At 43.4% G+C, this 16,805-nt stretch overlaps 1 protein-coding gene across 3 annotated transcripts in view; it reads left to right on the top strand.

Moving 5' to 3' along the window:
* The window catches only part of ANO7 (anoctamin 7), a 110,296-nt gene that overhangs the window by 48,744 nt on the left and 44,747 nt on the right, over positions 1-16,805 (top strand). For all 3 annotated transcript variants that reach the window (XM_073656135.1, XM_073656134.1, XM_073656136.1), the window contains 9 exons: positions 13,457-13,514; positions 13,606-13,716; positions 13,841-14,006; positions 14,263-14,353; positions 14,441-14,537; positions 14,612-14,755; positions 14,911-15,048; positions 15,235-15,333; positions 15,892-15,994. In XM_073656135.1, coding sequence (XP_073512236.1) covers positions 13,457-13,514; positions 13,606-13,716; positions 13,841-14,006; positions 14,263-14,353; positions 14,441-14,537; positions 14,612-14,755; positions 14,911-15,048; positions 15,235-15,333; positions 15,892-15,994 — 1,007 coding nt within the window. The remainder of the gene's footprint in view (positions 1-13,456; positions 13,515-13,605; positions 13,717-13,840; positions 14,007-14,262; positions 14,354-14,440; positions 14,538-14,611; positions 14,756-14,910; positions 15,049-15,234; positions 15,334-15,891; positions 15,995-16,805) is intronic.

Here is a 16,805-nt window from a genome sequence, read left to right as displayed (position 1 = left end):
TCTGCTGGTGCAGTCACTGTGTACATACATTACATTACTGATCCTGAGTTACATCCTGTATTATACCCCAGAGCTGCACTCAGTATTCTGCTGGTGCAGTCACTGTGTACATACATTACATTACTGATCCTGAGTTACCTCTTGTATTATACTCCAGAGCTGCACTCACTATTCTGCTGGTGCAGTCACTGTGTACATACATTACATTACTGATCCTGAGTTACATCCTGTATTATACTCCAGAGCTGCACTCACTATTCTGCTGGTGCAGTCACTGTGTACATACATTACATTACTGATCCTGAGTTACCTCTTGTATTATACTCCAGAGCTGCACTCACTATTCTGCTGGTGCAGTCACTGTGTACATACATTACATTACTGATCCTGAGTTACCTCCTGTATTATACTCCAGAGCTGCACTCACTATTCTGCTGGTGGAGTCACTGTGTACATACATTACATTACTAATCCTGAGTTACCTCCTGTATTATACTCCAGAGCTGCTCTCACTATTCTGCTGGTGGAGTCACTGTGTACATACATTACATTACTGATCCTGAGTTACATCCTGTATTATACTCCAGAGCTGCACTCACTATTCTGCTGGTGCAGTCACTGTGTACATACATTACATTACTGATCCTGAGTTACATCCTGTATTATACTCCAGAGCTGCACTCACTATTCTGCTGGTGCAGTCACTGTGTACATACATTACATTACTGATCCTGAGTTACATCCTGTATTATCCTCCAGAGCTGCACTCACTATTCTGCTGGTGCAGTCACTGTGTACATACATTACATTACTGATCCTGAGTTACATCCTGTATTATACTCCAGAGCTGCTCTCACTATTCTGCTGGTGCAGTCACTGTGTACATACATTACATTACTGATCCTGTGTTACATCCTGTATTATACTCCAGAGCTGCACTCACTATTCTGCTGGTGCAGTCACTGTGTACATACATTACATTACTGATCCTGAGTTACCTCCTGTATTATACTCCAGAGCTGCACTCACTATTCTGCTTGTGCAGTCACTGTGTACATACATTACATTACTGATCCTGAGTTACCTCCTGTATTATACTCCAGATCTGCACTCACTATTCTGCTGGTGCAGTCACTGTGTACATACATTACATTACTGATCCTGAGTTACCTCCTGTATTATACCCCAGAGCTGCACTCACTATTCTGCTGGTGCAGTCACTGTGTACATACATTACATTACTGATCCTGAGTTACATCCTGTATTATACTCCAGAGCTGCACTCACTATTCTGCTGGTGCAGTCACTGTGTACATACATTACATTACTGATCCTGAGTTACATCCTGTATTATACTCCAGAGCTGCACTCACTATTCTGCTGGTGCAGTCACTGTGTACATACATTACATTACTGATCCTGAGTTACCTCCTGTATTATACTCCAGAGCTGCACTCACTATTCTGCTTGTGCAGTCACTGTGTACATACATTACATTACTGATCCTGAGTTACCTCCTGTATTATACTCCAGATCTGCACTCACTATTCTGCTGGTGCAGTCACTGTGTACATACATTACATTACTGATCCTGAGTTACCTCCTGTATTATACCCCAGAGCTGCACTCACTATTCTGCTGGTGCAGTCACTGTGTACATACATTACATTACTGATCCTGAGTTACATCCTGTATTATACTCCAGAGCTGCACTCACTATTCTGCTGGTGCAGTCACTGTGTACATACATTACATTACTGATCCTGAGTTACATCCTGTATTATACTCCAGAGCTGCACTCACTATTCTGCTGGTGCAGTCACTGTGTACATACATTACATTACTGATCCTGAGTTACCTCCTGTATTATACCCCAGAGCTGCACTCACTATTCTGCTGGTGCAGTCACTGTGTACATACATTACATTACTGATCCTGAGTTACATCCTGTATTATACCCCAGAGCTGCACTCACTATTCTGCTGGTGCAGTCACTGTGTATATGCATTACATTACTGATCCTGAGTTACATCCTGTATTATACTCCAGAGCTGCACTCACTATTCTGCTGGTGCAGTCACTGTGTATATACATTACATTACTGATCCTGAGTTACCTCCTGTATTATACTCCAGAGCTGCACTCACTATTCTGCTGGTGGAGTCACTGTGTACATACAGTACATTACTGATCCTGAGTTACCTCCTGTATTATACCCCAGAGCTGCACTCACTATTCTGCTGGTGCAGTCACTGTGTACATACATTACATTACTTATCCGGAGTTACCTCCTGTATTATACTCCAGAGCTGCACTCACTATTCTGCTGGTGGAGTCACTGTGTACATACTGTACATTACTGATCCTGAGTTACCTCCTGTATTATACTCCAGAGCTGCACTCACTATTCTGCTCGTGCAGTCACTGTGTACATACATTACATTACTGATCCTGAGTTACCTCCTGTATTATACTCCAGAGCTGCACTCACTATTCTGCTGGTGCAGTCACTGTGTACATACAGTACATTACTGATCCTGAGTTACCTCCTGTATGTACACAGTGACTGCACCAGCAGAATAGTGAGTGCAGCTCTGGGGTATAATACAGGAGGTAACTCAGGATCAGTAATGTACTGTATTATACCCCAGAGCTGCACTCACTATTCTGCTGGTGCAGTCACTGTGTACATACATTACATTACTGATCCTGAGTTACATCCTGTATTATACTCCAGAGCTGCACTCACTATTCTGCTGGTGCAGTCACTGTGCACATACATTACATTACTGATCCTGAGTTACATCCTGTATTATACCGCAGAGCTACACTCACTATTCTGCTGGTGCAGTCACTGTGTACATACATTACATTACTTATCCTGAGTTACCTCTTGTATTATACTCCAGAGCTGCACTCACTATTCTGCTGGTGCAGTCACTGTGTACATACATTACATTACTGATCCTGAGTTACATCCTGTATTATACTCCAGAGCTGCACTCACTATTCTGCTCGTGCAGTCACTGTGTACATACATTACATTACTGATCCTGAGTTACATCCTGTATTATACCGCAGAGCTGCACTCACTATTCTGCTGGTGCAGTCACTGTGTACATACATTACATTACTTATCCTGAGTTACCTCTTGTATTATACTCCAGAGCTGCACTCACTATTCTGCTGGTGCAGTCACTGTGTACATACATTACATTACTGATCCTGAGTTACATCCTGTATTATACTCCAGAGCTGCACTCACTATTCTGCTGGTGCAGTCACTGTGTACATACAGTACATTACTGATCCTGAGTTACCTCCTGTATGTACACAGTGACTGCACCAGCAGAATAGTGAGTGCAGCTCTGGGGTATAATACAGGAGGTAACTCAGGATCAGTAATGTACTGTATTATACCCCAGAGCTGCACTCACTATTCTGCTGGTGCAGTCACTGTGTACATACATTACATTACTGATCCTGTGTTACCTCCTGTATTATACTCCAGAGCTGCACTCACTATTCTGCTTGTGCAGTCACTGTGTACATACATTACATTACTGATCCTGAGTTACCTCCTGTATTATACTCCAGATCTGCACTCACTATTCTGCTGGTGCAGTCACTGTGTACATACATTACATTACTGATCCTGAGTTACCTCCTGTATTATACCCCAGAGCTGCACTCACTATTCTGCTGGTGCAGTCACTGTGTACATACATTACATTACTGATCCTGAGTTACATCCTGTATTATACTCCAGAGCTGCACTCACTATTCTGCTGGTGCAGTCACTGTGTACATACATTACATTACTGATCCTGAGTTACATCCTGTATTATACTCCAGAGCTGCACTCACTATTCTGCTGGTGCAGTCACTGTGTACATACATTACATTACTGATCCTGAGTTACCTCCTGTATTATACTCCAGAGCTGCACTCACTATTCTGCTTGTGCAGTCACTGTGTACATACATTACATTACTGATCCTGAGTTACCTCCTGTATTATACCCCAGAGCTGCACTCACTATTCTGCTGGTGCAGTCACTGTGTACATACATTACATTACTGATCCTGAGTTACATCCTGTATTATACTCCAGAGCTGCACTCACTATTCTGCTGGTGCAGTCACTGTGTACATACATTACATTACTGATCCTGAGTTACCTCCTGTATTATACCCCAGAGCTGCACTCACTATTCTGCTGGTGCAGTCACTGTGTACATACATTACATTACTGATCCTGAGTTACATCCTGTATTATACCCCAGAGCTGCACTCACTATTCTGCTGGTGCAGTCACTGTGTATATGCATTACATTACTGATCCTGAGTTACATCCTGTATTATACTCCAGAGCTGCACTCACTATTCTGCTGGTGCAGTCACTGTGTATATACATTACATTACTGATCCTGAGTTACCTCCTGTATTATACTCCAGAGCTGCACTCACTATTCTGCTGGTGGAGTCACTGTGTACATACAGTACATTACTGATCCTGAGTTACCTCCTGTATTATACCCCAGAGCTGCACTCACTATTCTGCTGGTGCAGTCACTGTGTACATACATTACATTACTTATCCTGAGTTACCTCCTGTATTATACTCCAGAGCTGCACTCACTATTCTGCTGGTGGAGTCACTGTGTACATACTGTACATTACTGATCCTGAGTTACCTCCTGTATTATACTCCAGAGCTGCACTCACTATTCTGCTCGTGCAGTCACTGTGTACATACATTACATTACTGATCCTGAGTTACCTCCTGTATTATACTCCAGAGCTGCACTCACTATTCTGCTGGTGCAGTCACTGTGCACATACATTACATTACTGATCCTGAGTTACCTCCTGTATGTACACAGTGACTGCACCAGCAGAATAGTGAGTGCAGCTCTGGGGTATAATACAGGAGGTAACTCAGGATCAGTAATGTACTGTATTATACCCCAGAGCTGCACTCACTATTCTGCTGGTGCAGTCACTGTGTACATACATTACATTACTGATCCTGAGTTACATCCTGTATTATACTCCAGAGCTGCACTCACTATTCTGCTGGTGCAGTCACTGTGCACATACATTACATTACTGATCCTGAGTTACATCCTGTATTATACCGCAGAGCTACACTCACTATTCTGCTGGTGCAGTCACTGTGTACATACATTACATTATTTATCCTGAGTTACCTCTTGTATTATACTCCAGAGCTGCACTCACTATTCTGCTGGTGCAGTCACTGTGTACATACATTACATTACTGATCCTGAGTTACATCCTGTATTATACTCCAGAGCTGCACTCACTATTCTGCTCGTGCAGTCACTGTGTACATACATTACATTACTGATCCTGAGTTACATCCTGTATTATACCGCAGAGCTGCACTCACTATTCTGCTGGTGCAGTCACTGTGTACATACATTACATTACTTATCCTGAGTTACCTCTTGTATTATACTCCAGAGCTGCACTCACTATTCTGCTGGTGCAGTCACTGTGTACATACATTACATTACTGATCCTGTGTTACATACGGTATTATACTGCAGAGCTGCACTCACTATTCTGCTGGTGCAGTCACTGTGTACATACATTACATTACTGATCCTGAGTTACCTCCTGTATTATACTCCAGAGCTGCACTCACTATTCTGCTGGTGCAGTCACTGTGTATATACATTACATTACTGATCCTGAGTTACATCCTGTATTATACTCCAGAGCTGCACTCACTATTCTGCTGGTGCAGTCACTGTGTATATACATTACATTACTGATCCTGAGTTACATCCTGTACTATACTCCAGAGCTGCACTCACTATTCTGCTGGTGGAGTCACTGTGTACATACAGTACATTACTGATCCTGAGTTACCTCCTGTATTATACCCCAGAGCTGCACTCACTATTCTGCTGGTGGAGTCACTGTGTACATACAGTACATTACTGATCCTGAGTTACCTCCTGTATTATACCCCAGAGCTGCACTCACTATTCTGCTGGTGCAGTCACTGTGTACATACATTACATTACTGATCCTGAGTTACATCCTGTATTATACTCCAGAGCTGCACTCACTATTCTGCTGGTGCAGTCACTGTGTACATACATTACATTACTGATCCTGTGTTACATACGGTATTATACTGCAGAGCTGCACTCACTATTCTGCTGGTGCAGTCACTGTGTACATACATTACATTACTGATCCTGAGTTACCTCCTGTATTATACTCCAGAGCTGCACTCACTATTCTGCTGGTGCAGTCACTGTGTATATACATTACATTACTGATCCTGAGTTACATCCTGTATTATACTCCAGAGCTGCACTCACTATTCTGCTGGTGCAGTCACTGTGTATATACATTACATTACTGATCCTGAGTTACATCCTGTACTATACTCCAGAGCTGCACTCACTATTCTGCTGGTGGAGTCACTGTGTACATACAGTACATTACTGATCCTGAGTTACATCCTGTATTATACTCCAGAGCTGCACTCACTATTCTGCTGGTGCAGTCACTGTGTACATACATTACATTACTGATCCTGAGTTACACCCTGTATTATCCTCCAGAGCTGCACTCACTATTCTGCTGGTGCAGTCACTGTGTACATACATTACATTACTGATCCTGAGTTACATCCTGTATTATACTCCAGAGCTGCACTCACTATTCTGCTGGTGCAGTCACTGTGTACATACATTACATTACTGATCCTGAGTTACATCCTGTATTATACCCCAGAGCTGCACTCACTATTCTGCTGGTGCAGTCACTGTGTACATACATTACATTACTGATCCTGAGTTACCTCTTGTATTATACTCCAGAGCTGCACTCACTATTCTGCTGGTGCAGTCACTGTGTACATACATTACATTACTGATCCTGAGTTACATCCTGTATTATACTCCAGAGCTGCACTCACTATTCTGCTGGTGCCGTCACTGTGTACATTCATTACATTACTGATCCTGAGTTACATCCTGTATTATACTCCAGAGCTGCACTCACTATTCTGCTGGTGCAGTCACTGTGTACATACAAGAGGTAACTCAGGATCAGTAATGTAATGTATGTACACAGTGACTGCACCAGCAGAATAGTGATTGCAGCTCTGGGGTATAATACAGGATGTAACTCAGGATCAGTAATGTAATGTATGTACACAGTGACTGCACCAGCAGAATAGTGAGTGCAGCTCTGGAGGATAATACAGGGTGTAACTCAGGATCAGTAATGTAATGTATTATACTCCAGAGCTGCACTCACTATTCTGCTGGTGCAGTCACTGTGTACATACAGTACATTACTGATCCTGAGTTACCTCCTGTATTATACCCCAGAGCTGCACTCACTATTCTGCTGGTGCAGTCACTGTGTACATACATTACATTACTGATCCTGAGTTACATCCTGTATTATACTCCAGAGCTGCACTCACTATTCTGCTGGTGCAGTCACTGTGTACATACATTACATTATTGATCCTGAGTTACCTCCTGTATTATACCCCAGAGCTGCACTCACTATTCTGCTGGTGCAGTCACTGTGTACATACATTACATTACTGATCCTGAGTTACATCATGTATTATATTCCAGAGCTGCGCTCACTATTCTGCTGGTGCAGTCACTGTGTACATACATAACATTACTGATCCTGAGTTACATCCTGTATTATACTCCAGAGCTGCACTCACTATTCTGCTGGTGCAGTCACTGTGTACATACATTACATTACTGATCCTGAGTTACATCCTGTATTATACTCCAGAGCTGCACTCACTATTCTGCTGGTGCAGTCACTGTGTACATACATTACATTACTGATCCCGAGTTACATCCTGTATTATACTTCAGAGCTGCACTCACTATTCTGCTGGTGCAGTCACTGTGTACATACATTACATTACTGATCCTGAGTTACCTCCTGTATTATACTCCAGAGCTGCACTCACTATTCTGCTGGTGCAGTCACTGTGTACATACATTACATTACTGATCCTGAGTTACCTCCTGTATTATACCCCAGAGCTGCACTCACTATTCTGCTGGTGCAGTCACTGTGTACATACATTACATTACTGATCCTGAGTTACATCCTGTATTATACTCCAGAGCTGCACTCACTATTCTGCTGGTGCAGTCACTGTGTACATACATTACATTATTGATCCTGAGTTACCTCCTGTATTATACCCCAGAGCTGCACTCACTATTCTGCTGGTGCAGTCACTGTGTACATACATTACATTACTGATCCTGAGTTACATCATGTATTATATTCCAGAGCTGCGCTCACTATTCTGCTGGTGCAGTCACTGTGTACATACATAACATTACTGATCCTGAGTTACATCCTGTATTATACTCCAGAGCTGCACTCACTATTCTGCTGGTGCAGTCACTGTGTACATACATTACATTACTGATCCTGAGTTACATCCTGTATTATACTCCAGAGCTGCTCTCACTATTCTGCTGGTGCAGTCACTGTGTACATACATTACATTACTGATCCCGAGTTACATCCTGTATTATACTTCAGAGCTGCACTCACTATTCTGCTGGTGCAGTCACTGTGTACATACATTACATTACTGATCCTGAGTTACCTCCTGTATTATACTCCAGAGCTGCACTCACTATTCTGCTGGTGCAGTCACTGTGTACATACATTACATTACTGATCCTGAGTTACCTCCTGTATTATACTCCAGAGCTGCACTCACTATTCTGCTGGTGCAGTTACTGTGTACATACATTACATTACTGATCCTGAGTTACATCCTGTATTCTACTCCAGAGCTGCACTCACTATTCTGCTGGTGCAGTCACTGTGTACATACATTACATTACTGATCCTGAGTTACATCCTGTATTATACCACAGAGCTGCACTCACTATTCTGCTGGTGCAGTCACTGTGTACATACATTACATTACTGATCCTGAGTAACCTCCTGTATTATACCCCAGAGCTGCACTCACTATTCTGCTGGTGCAGTCACTGTGTACATACATTACATTACTGATCCTGAGTTATATCCTGTATTATACTCCAGAGCTGCACTCACTATTCTGCTGGTGCAGTCACTGTGTATATGCATTACATTACTGATCCTGAGTTACATCCTGTACTATACTCCAGAGCTGCACTCACTATTCTGCTGGTGCAGTCACTGTGTATATACATTACATTACTGATCCTGAGTTACCTCCTGTATTATACTCCAGAGCTGCACTCACTATTCTGCTGGTGGAGTCACTGTGTACATACAGTACATTACTGATCCTGAGTTACCTCCTGTATTATACTCCAGAGCTGCACTCACTATTCTGCTGGTGCAGTCACTGTGTACATACATTACATTACTGATCCTGAGTTACCTCCTGTATTATACCCCAGAGCTGAACTCACTATTCTGCTGGTGCAGTCACTGTGTACATACATTACATTACTGATCCTGAGTTACATCATGTATTATATTCCAGAGCTGCGCTCACTATTCTGCTGGTGCAGTCACTGTGTACATACATAACATTACTGATCCTGAGTTACATCCTGTATTATACTCCAGAGCTGCACTCACTATTCTGCTGGTGCAGTCACTGTGTACATACATTACATTACTGATCCTGAGTTACCTCCTGTATTATACCCCAGAGCTGAACTCACTATTCTGCTGGTGCAGTCACTGTGTACATACATTACATTACTGATCCTGAGTTACATCATGTATTATATTCCAGAGCTGCGCTCACTATTCTGCTGGTGCAGTCACTGTGTACATACATAACATTACTGATCCTGAGTTACATCCTGTATTATACTCCAGAGCTGCACTCACTATTCTGCTGGTGCAGTCACTGTGTACATACATTACATTACTGATCCTGAGTTACCTCCTGTATTATACTCCAGAGCTGCACTCACTATTCTGCTGGTGGAGTCACTGTGTACATACAGTACATTACTGATCCTGAGTTACCTCCTGTATTATACTCCAGAGCTGCACTCACTATTCTGCTGGTGCAGTCACTGTGTACATACATTACATTACTGATCCTGAGTTACCTCCTGTATTATACCCCAGAGCTGAACTCACTATTCTGCTGGTGCAGTCACTGTGTACATACATTACATTACTGATCCTGAGTTACATCATGTATTATATTCCAGAGCTGCGCTCACTATTCTGCTGGTGCAGTCACTGTGTACATACATAACATTACTGATCCTGAGTTACATCCTGTATTATACTCCAGAGCTGCACTCACTATTCTGCTGGTGCAGTCACTGTGTACATACATTACATTACTGATCCTGAGTTACATCCTGTATTATACTCCAGAGCTGCACTCACTATTCTGCTGGTGCAGTCACTGTGTACATACATTACATTACTGATCCCGAGTTACATCCTGTATTATACTTCAGAGCTGCACTCACTATTCTGCTGGTGCAGTCACTGTGTACATACATTACATTACTGATCCTGAGTTACCTCCTGTATTATACTCCAGAGCTGCACTCACTATTCTGCTGGTGCAGTCACTGTGTACATACATTACATTACTGATCCTGAGTTACATCCTGTATTCTACTCCAGAGCTGCACTCACTATTCTGCTGGAGCAGTCACTGTGTACATACATTACATTACTGATCCTGAGTTACATCCTGTATTATACCACAGAGCTGCACTCACTATTCTGCTGGTGCAGTCACTGTGTACATACATTACATTACTGATCCTGAGTTACATCCTGTATTATACCACAGAGCTGCACTCACTATTCTGCTGGTGCAGTCACTGTGTACATACATTACATTACTGATCCTGAGTAACCTCCTGTATTATACCCCAGAGCTGCACTCACTATTCTGCTGGTGCAGTCACTGTGTACATACATTACATTACTGATCCTGAGTTATATCCTGTATTATACTCCAGAGCTGCACTCACTATTCTGCTGGTGCAGTCACTGTGTATATGCATTACATTACTGATCCTGAGTTACATCCTGTACTATACTCCAGAGCTGCACTCACTATTCTGCTGGTGGAGTCACTGTGTACATACAGTACATTACTGATCCTGAGTTACCTCCTGTATTATACTCCAGAGCTGCACTCACTATTCTGCTGGTGCAGTCACTGTGTACATACATTACATTACTTATCCTGAGTTACCTCCTGTATTATACTCCAGAGCTGCACTCACTATTCTGCTGGTGCAGTCACTGTGTACATACATTACATTACTGATCCTGAGTTACATCCTGTATTATACTCCAGAGCTGCACTCACTATTCTGCTGGTGGAGTCACTGTGTACATACATTACATTACTAATCCTGAGTTACCTCCTGTATTATACTCCAGAGCTGCACTCACTATTCTGCTGGTGCAGTCACTGTGTACATACATTACATTACTTATCCTGAGTTACCTCCTGTATTATACTCCAGAGCTGCACTCACTATTCTGCTGGTGGAGTCACTGTGTACATACATTACATTACTGATCCTGAGTTACCTCCTGTATTATACTCCAGAGCTGCACTCACTATTCTGCTGGTGCAGTCACTGTGTACATACAGTACATTACTGATCCTGAGTTACCTCCTGTATTATACCCCAGAGCTGCACTCACTATTCTGCTCGTGCAGTCACTGTGTACATACATTACATTACTGATCCTGAGTTACCTCCTGTATTATACTCCAGAGCTGCACTCACTATTCTGCTCGTGCAGTCACTGTGTACATACATTACATTACTGATCCTGAGTTACATCCTGTATTATACTCCAGAGCTGCACTCACTATTCTGCTGGTGCAGTCACTGTGTACATGCATTACATTACTGATCCTGAGTTACCTCCTATATTATACTCCAGAGCTGCACTCACTATTCTGCTGGTGCAGTCACTGTGTACATACATTACATTACTGATCCTGAGTCCCCTCCTGTATTATCCTCCAGAGCTGCACTCACTATTCTGCTGGTGCAGTCACTGTGTACATACATTACATTACTTATCCTGAGTTACCTCCTGTATTATACTCCAGAGCTGCACTCACTATTCTGCTGGTGGAGTCACTGTGTACATACATTACATTACTGATCCTGAGTTACCTCCTGTATTATACTCCAGAGCTGCACTCACTATTCTGCTGGTGCAGTCACTGTGTACATACAGTACATTACTGATCCTGAGTTACCTCCTGTATTATACCCCAGAGCTGCACTCACTATTCTGCTCGTGCAGTCACTGTGTACATACATTACATTACTGATCCTGAGTTACCTCCTGTATTATACTCCAGAGCTGCACTCACTATTCTGCTCGTGCAGTCACTGTGTACATACATTACATTACTGATCCTGAGTTACATCCTGTATTATACTCCAGAGCTGCACTCACTATTCTGCTGGTGCAGTCACTGTGTACATACATTACATTACTGATCCTGAGTTACCTCCTATATTATACTCCAGAGCTGCACTCACTATTCTGCTGGTGCAGTCACTGTGTACATACATTACATTACTGATCCTGAGTCCCCTCCTGTATTATCCTCCAGAGCTGCACTCACTATTCTGCTGGTGCAGTCACTGTGTACATACATTACATTACTTATCCTGAGTTACCTCCTGTATTATACTCCAGAGCTGCACTCACTATTCTGCTGGTGGAGTCACTGTGTACATACATTACATTACTGATCCTGAGTTACCTCCTGTATTATACTCCAGAGCTGCACTCACTATTCTGCTGGTGCAGTCACTGTGTACATACAGTACATTACTGATCCTGAGTTACCTCCTGTATTATACCCCAGAGCTGCACTCACTATTCTGCTCGTGCAGTCACTGTGTACATACATTACATTACTGATCCTGAGTTACCTCCTGTATTATACTCCAGAGCTGCACTCACTATTCTGCTCGTGCAGTCACTGTGTACATACATTACATTACTGATCCTGAGTTACCTCCTGTATTATACCCCAGAGCTGCACTCACTATTCTGCTCGTGCAGTCACTGTGTACATACATTACATTACTGATCCTGAGTTACCTCCTGTATTATACTCCAGAGCTGCACTCACTATTCTGCTCGTGCAGTCACTGTGTACATACATTACATTACTGATCCTGAGTTACATCCTGTATTATACTCCAGAGCTGCACTCACTATTCTGCTGGTGCAGTCACTGTGTACATACATTACATTACTGATCCTGAGTCCCCTCCTGTATTATCCTTCAGAGCTGCGCTCTATTCACCCTGCGTTATGTTTCTAGGTCTTTCCTGCTCCCGTTGAGCATCTCCATCCTCTCTACCCTCTGACTTTTCCCGTTTTGCTCGGTCTCTCGCAGTCTCTGACTCTCTTGCATTTTGGCTTGTCAGGTTCCTGGGCAGTGAGTGTCCGGCCTCGTACTTCACTAACACTCAGAGAAGTCGGATTGTGAGTGGATTCTCCTCCGTGCAGACATTGTTTCGGATGGTGTCGGATCTTCTGGTGACTCTCCCGTATCTTCTCCTGTGTTCGCTCGCAGCTTTATGAGATCCTTTCTCGCACTCTTTACGGAAAGCGCAAACACGCGGAGGTCGGTGTGGAGCGGATGGTGAAGGAAGGGATTTACACCGCAGCGTTTCCCCTTCACGAGGTGAGCAGCGCCCTCACATTCTCCGAGGAGGATAGCAACTAAGAAATAACAAAGAAGGTCCCGATCTAGGGGCGATCGAAGACCACTGGAGCTTATAATGACATCCATTGTCTTCTTCTTACAGGGCCCATATGAGCTGCCGGAGTACGAGGTGGCCCCAGAAATCCTGAACCCACGACAGATCCTCTACCATTACTGGTCCCGTTGGTCCCAGTGGTACAAGTATCAACCCTTGGACCACATTCGGGAGTATTTTGGGGAGAAGGTGGCTATATACTTCGCTTGGCTGGGTACATCTCATGTATTCACTCAATTCTAGAGTTCACATCCTAATAAGTGCTGACCGGACGGTGCCACGTGCACCGACACCGGATCCAGACACATCATTTGGGGGGGTGATCTCCTCTTTGTTCCTCGGAGGATCATCCAGAATTCTGGTAGATCCAGAGGTGGCGATCACTCACTCCATATTCGACTCATCGAGTGTATCTGCAGTGATGATGAGGGTTTTGGGTATCATCTCCCATTGTCCTTCTCACTTTCCAGGGTTCTACACGGCCTGGCTGCTTCCAGCTGCGGTGACGGGGACGTGCGTCTTCATCTCTGGGGTCCTGACCATGGGTAGTAACACTGCTGCGTGAGTGTGAGGGCACATACCAGTCTTGGACCCTATGGTTGATACCAAGGGTAAGAGTCATAGAAAGCTGCGCGTTGTGTTCCGCAGGCAGGAAATATGTCAGAGCGAGAAGAAGTATCTGATGTGTCCTTTGTGCGACACCTGTAAGAACTGGTACATCTCCGAGATCTGCCCCATGGCCAAGGTACGTGGTCGCCGATCACCCCTAACAATTATGAGCCCCTTAGTTTCAGAATTACATATCTGTGCCCTCTTCAGGTCGGGTACTTGTTTGACCACCCTGGAACCGTCTTCTTCAGCATTTTCATGTCCTTCTGGGCAGTCACCTTCTTGGAATACTGGAAAAGGAAGAACGCCACGCTGGCTCATCACTGGGATTGTATGGACTTCCAGGAGGATGAGGTGATAATGAATGGTCCTCTAATGGGTGGGCAGCAGTCACCGATCATTGCAAGCTTACACAACTGCCCGCTAGCATGCTGGTGGTTCGCACGGTGATGCCCATGGATCAGTCTTTTCTTGGAGCTCATGACGTCCTCTCTTCATTCTTTCACAAGGAACGTCCTCGACCAGAGTTTGCTGCAATGGCTCCGCAGATGGAGCAGAATCCGGTTACTGGAGTCAAAGAACCGTATTTTCCAGAGAGGGATCGACTCTCTAGGATCCTTACTGGTTCCATGGTGATTGTGATCATGGTGAGAATATATGGCATGAAGCCTTCCTGACTGTAAGTTATAGGTGATCTGACGTCATCACCACTAAAATAGGTCATCAGTCATTGTTATGGAGGGCGATTGTTCTCCTAGTCCTGTGGTCAGGACAATGATAAGGTGGACTCGGATACATTATGGAGTCACTGGACAATGCTCTTGTCTTCGCAGCTGTGTGTGGTCATGATCTTCTTGGTGTCGGTCATCATGTATCGAGGGATCATCAGCATGATGATGTATCACACGGGAAACAGCATCCTCATGACACAGGTAGGACACACGGACGGCCGGGGCACAACGGGGACACTGCCATCCAAACCTCTCCTGTAGATGATACCTGGATGGTATGTACCATCCCATTAATATAAGTAAAACGAGATGTCGCCCCATTAATATAAGTAAAACGAGATGTCACCCCATTAATATAAGTAAAACGAGATGTCACCCCATTAATATAAGTAACATGAGATGTCGCCCCATTAATATAAGTAACATGAGATGTCGCCCCATTAATATAAGTAACATGAGATGTTGCCCCATTAATATAAGTGGCATTGTATGTCGCCCCATTAATATAAGTAACATGAGATGTCGCCCCATTAATATAAGTAACATGAGATGTCGCCCCATTAATATAAGTAACATGAGATGTTGCCCCATTAATATAAGTAACATGAGATGTTGCCCCATTAATATAAGTGGCATTGTATGTCGCCCCATTAATATAAGTAACATGAGATGTTGCCCCATTAATATAAGTGGCATTTTATGTCGCCCCATTGATGAGGGTGATTCTCACGTCTGTTAACGGTGATTTTCGTATTTCAGGCTGGGAACATTGCGAATATCAGCAGCTCGATGGTGAATTTAGTCCTCATCCTTCTAATGAGTCAGGTCTATACCTCCCTGGCCGAGAAGCTGACCCGCTGGGGTGAGGAGTATATATATATATATATATATATATATATATATATATATATATATATATATATATATATATATATATATATATATATATATATATATATATATATATATATATATATTGTACAATCATGTATTATATGATGGGAGGGTAATATAAAAATGACTGAAAAAAAAACAATAATGTAGAAATTTTTGCAAAGTTATTAAAAAAGAAAACCTGAAATATCACACGGTCATAAGTATTCAGACCCTTTGCTCAGACACTCATATTTCAGTCACATGCTGTCCATTTCCTTGTGATCGTCCTTGCGATGGTTCTTCTCCTTCATTGGAGTCCAGCTGTGTTTAATTAAACTGATAGGACTTGATTTGGAAAGGCACACACCTGTCTATATAAGACCTCACAGCTCACAGTGCATGTCAGACCAAATGACAATCATGAGCTCAAAGGAACTGCCCAAGGAGCTCAGAGACAGAATTGTGGCAAGGCACAGATCTGGCCAAGGTTACAAAAGAATTTCTGCATTACTCAAGGTTCTTAAGAGCACAGTGGCCTCCATAAATCTTAAATAGAAGATGTTTGGGACCACCAGAAGTCTTCCTAGACCTGGCCGTCCAGCCAAACTGAGCAATCGTGGGAGAAGAGCCTTGGTGAGAGAGGTAAAGAAGAACTCCAAGATCACTGTGGCTGAGCTCCAGAGATGCAGTAGGGAGATGGAGAAAGTTCCACAAAGTCAACTATCACTGCAGCCCTCCACCAGTTGGGCCTTTATGGCAGAGTGGCCCGATGGAAGCCTCTCCTCAGTGCAAGACAT

This window comes from Phyllobates terribilis, unplaced genomic scaffold, assembly GCF_046119375.1.
Source record: "Phyllobates terribilis strain yellow unplaced genomic scaffold, ASM4611937v1 Scaffold_12__6_contigs__length_324123572, whole genome shotgun sequence".
In the NCBI taxonomy this organism is placed as follows: domain Eukaryota; kingdom Metazoa; phylum Chordata; class Amphibia; order Anura; family Dendrobatidae; genus Phyllobates; species Phyllobates terribilis.
Note: the sequence above shows the minus strand (reverse complement) of the source record. Positions and strands in the feature narration are given on the sequence as shown.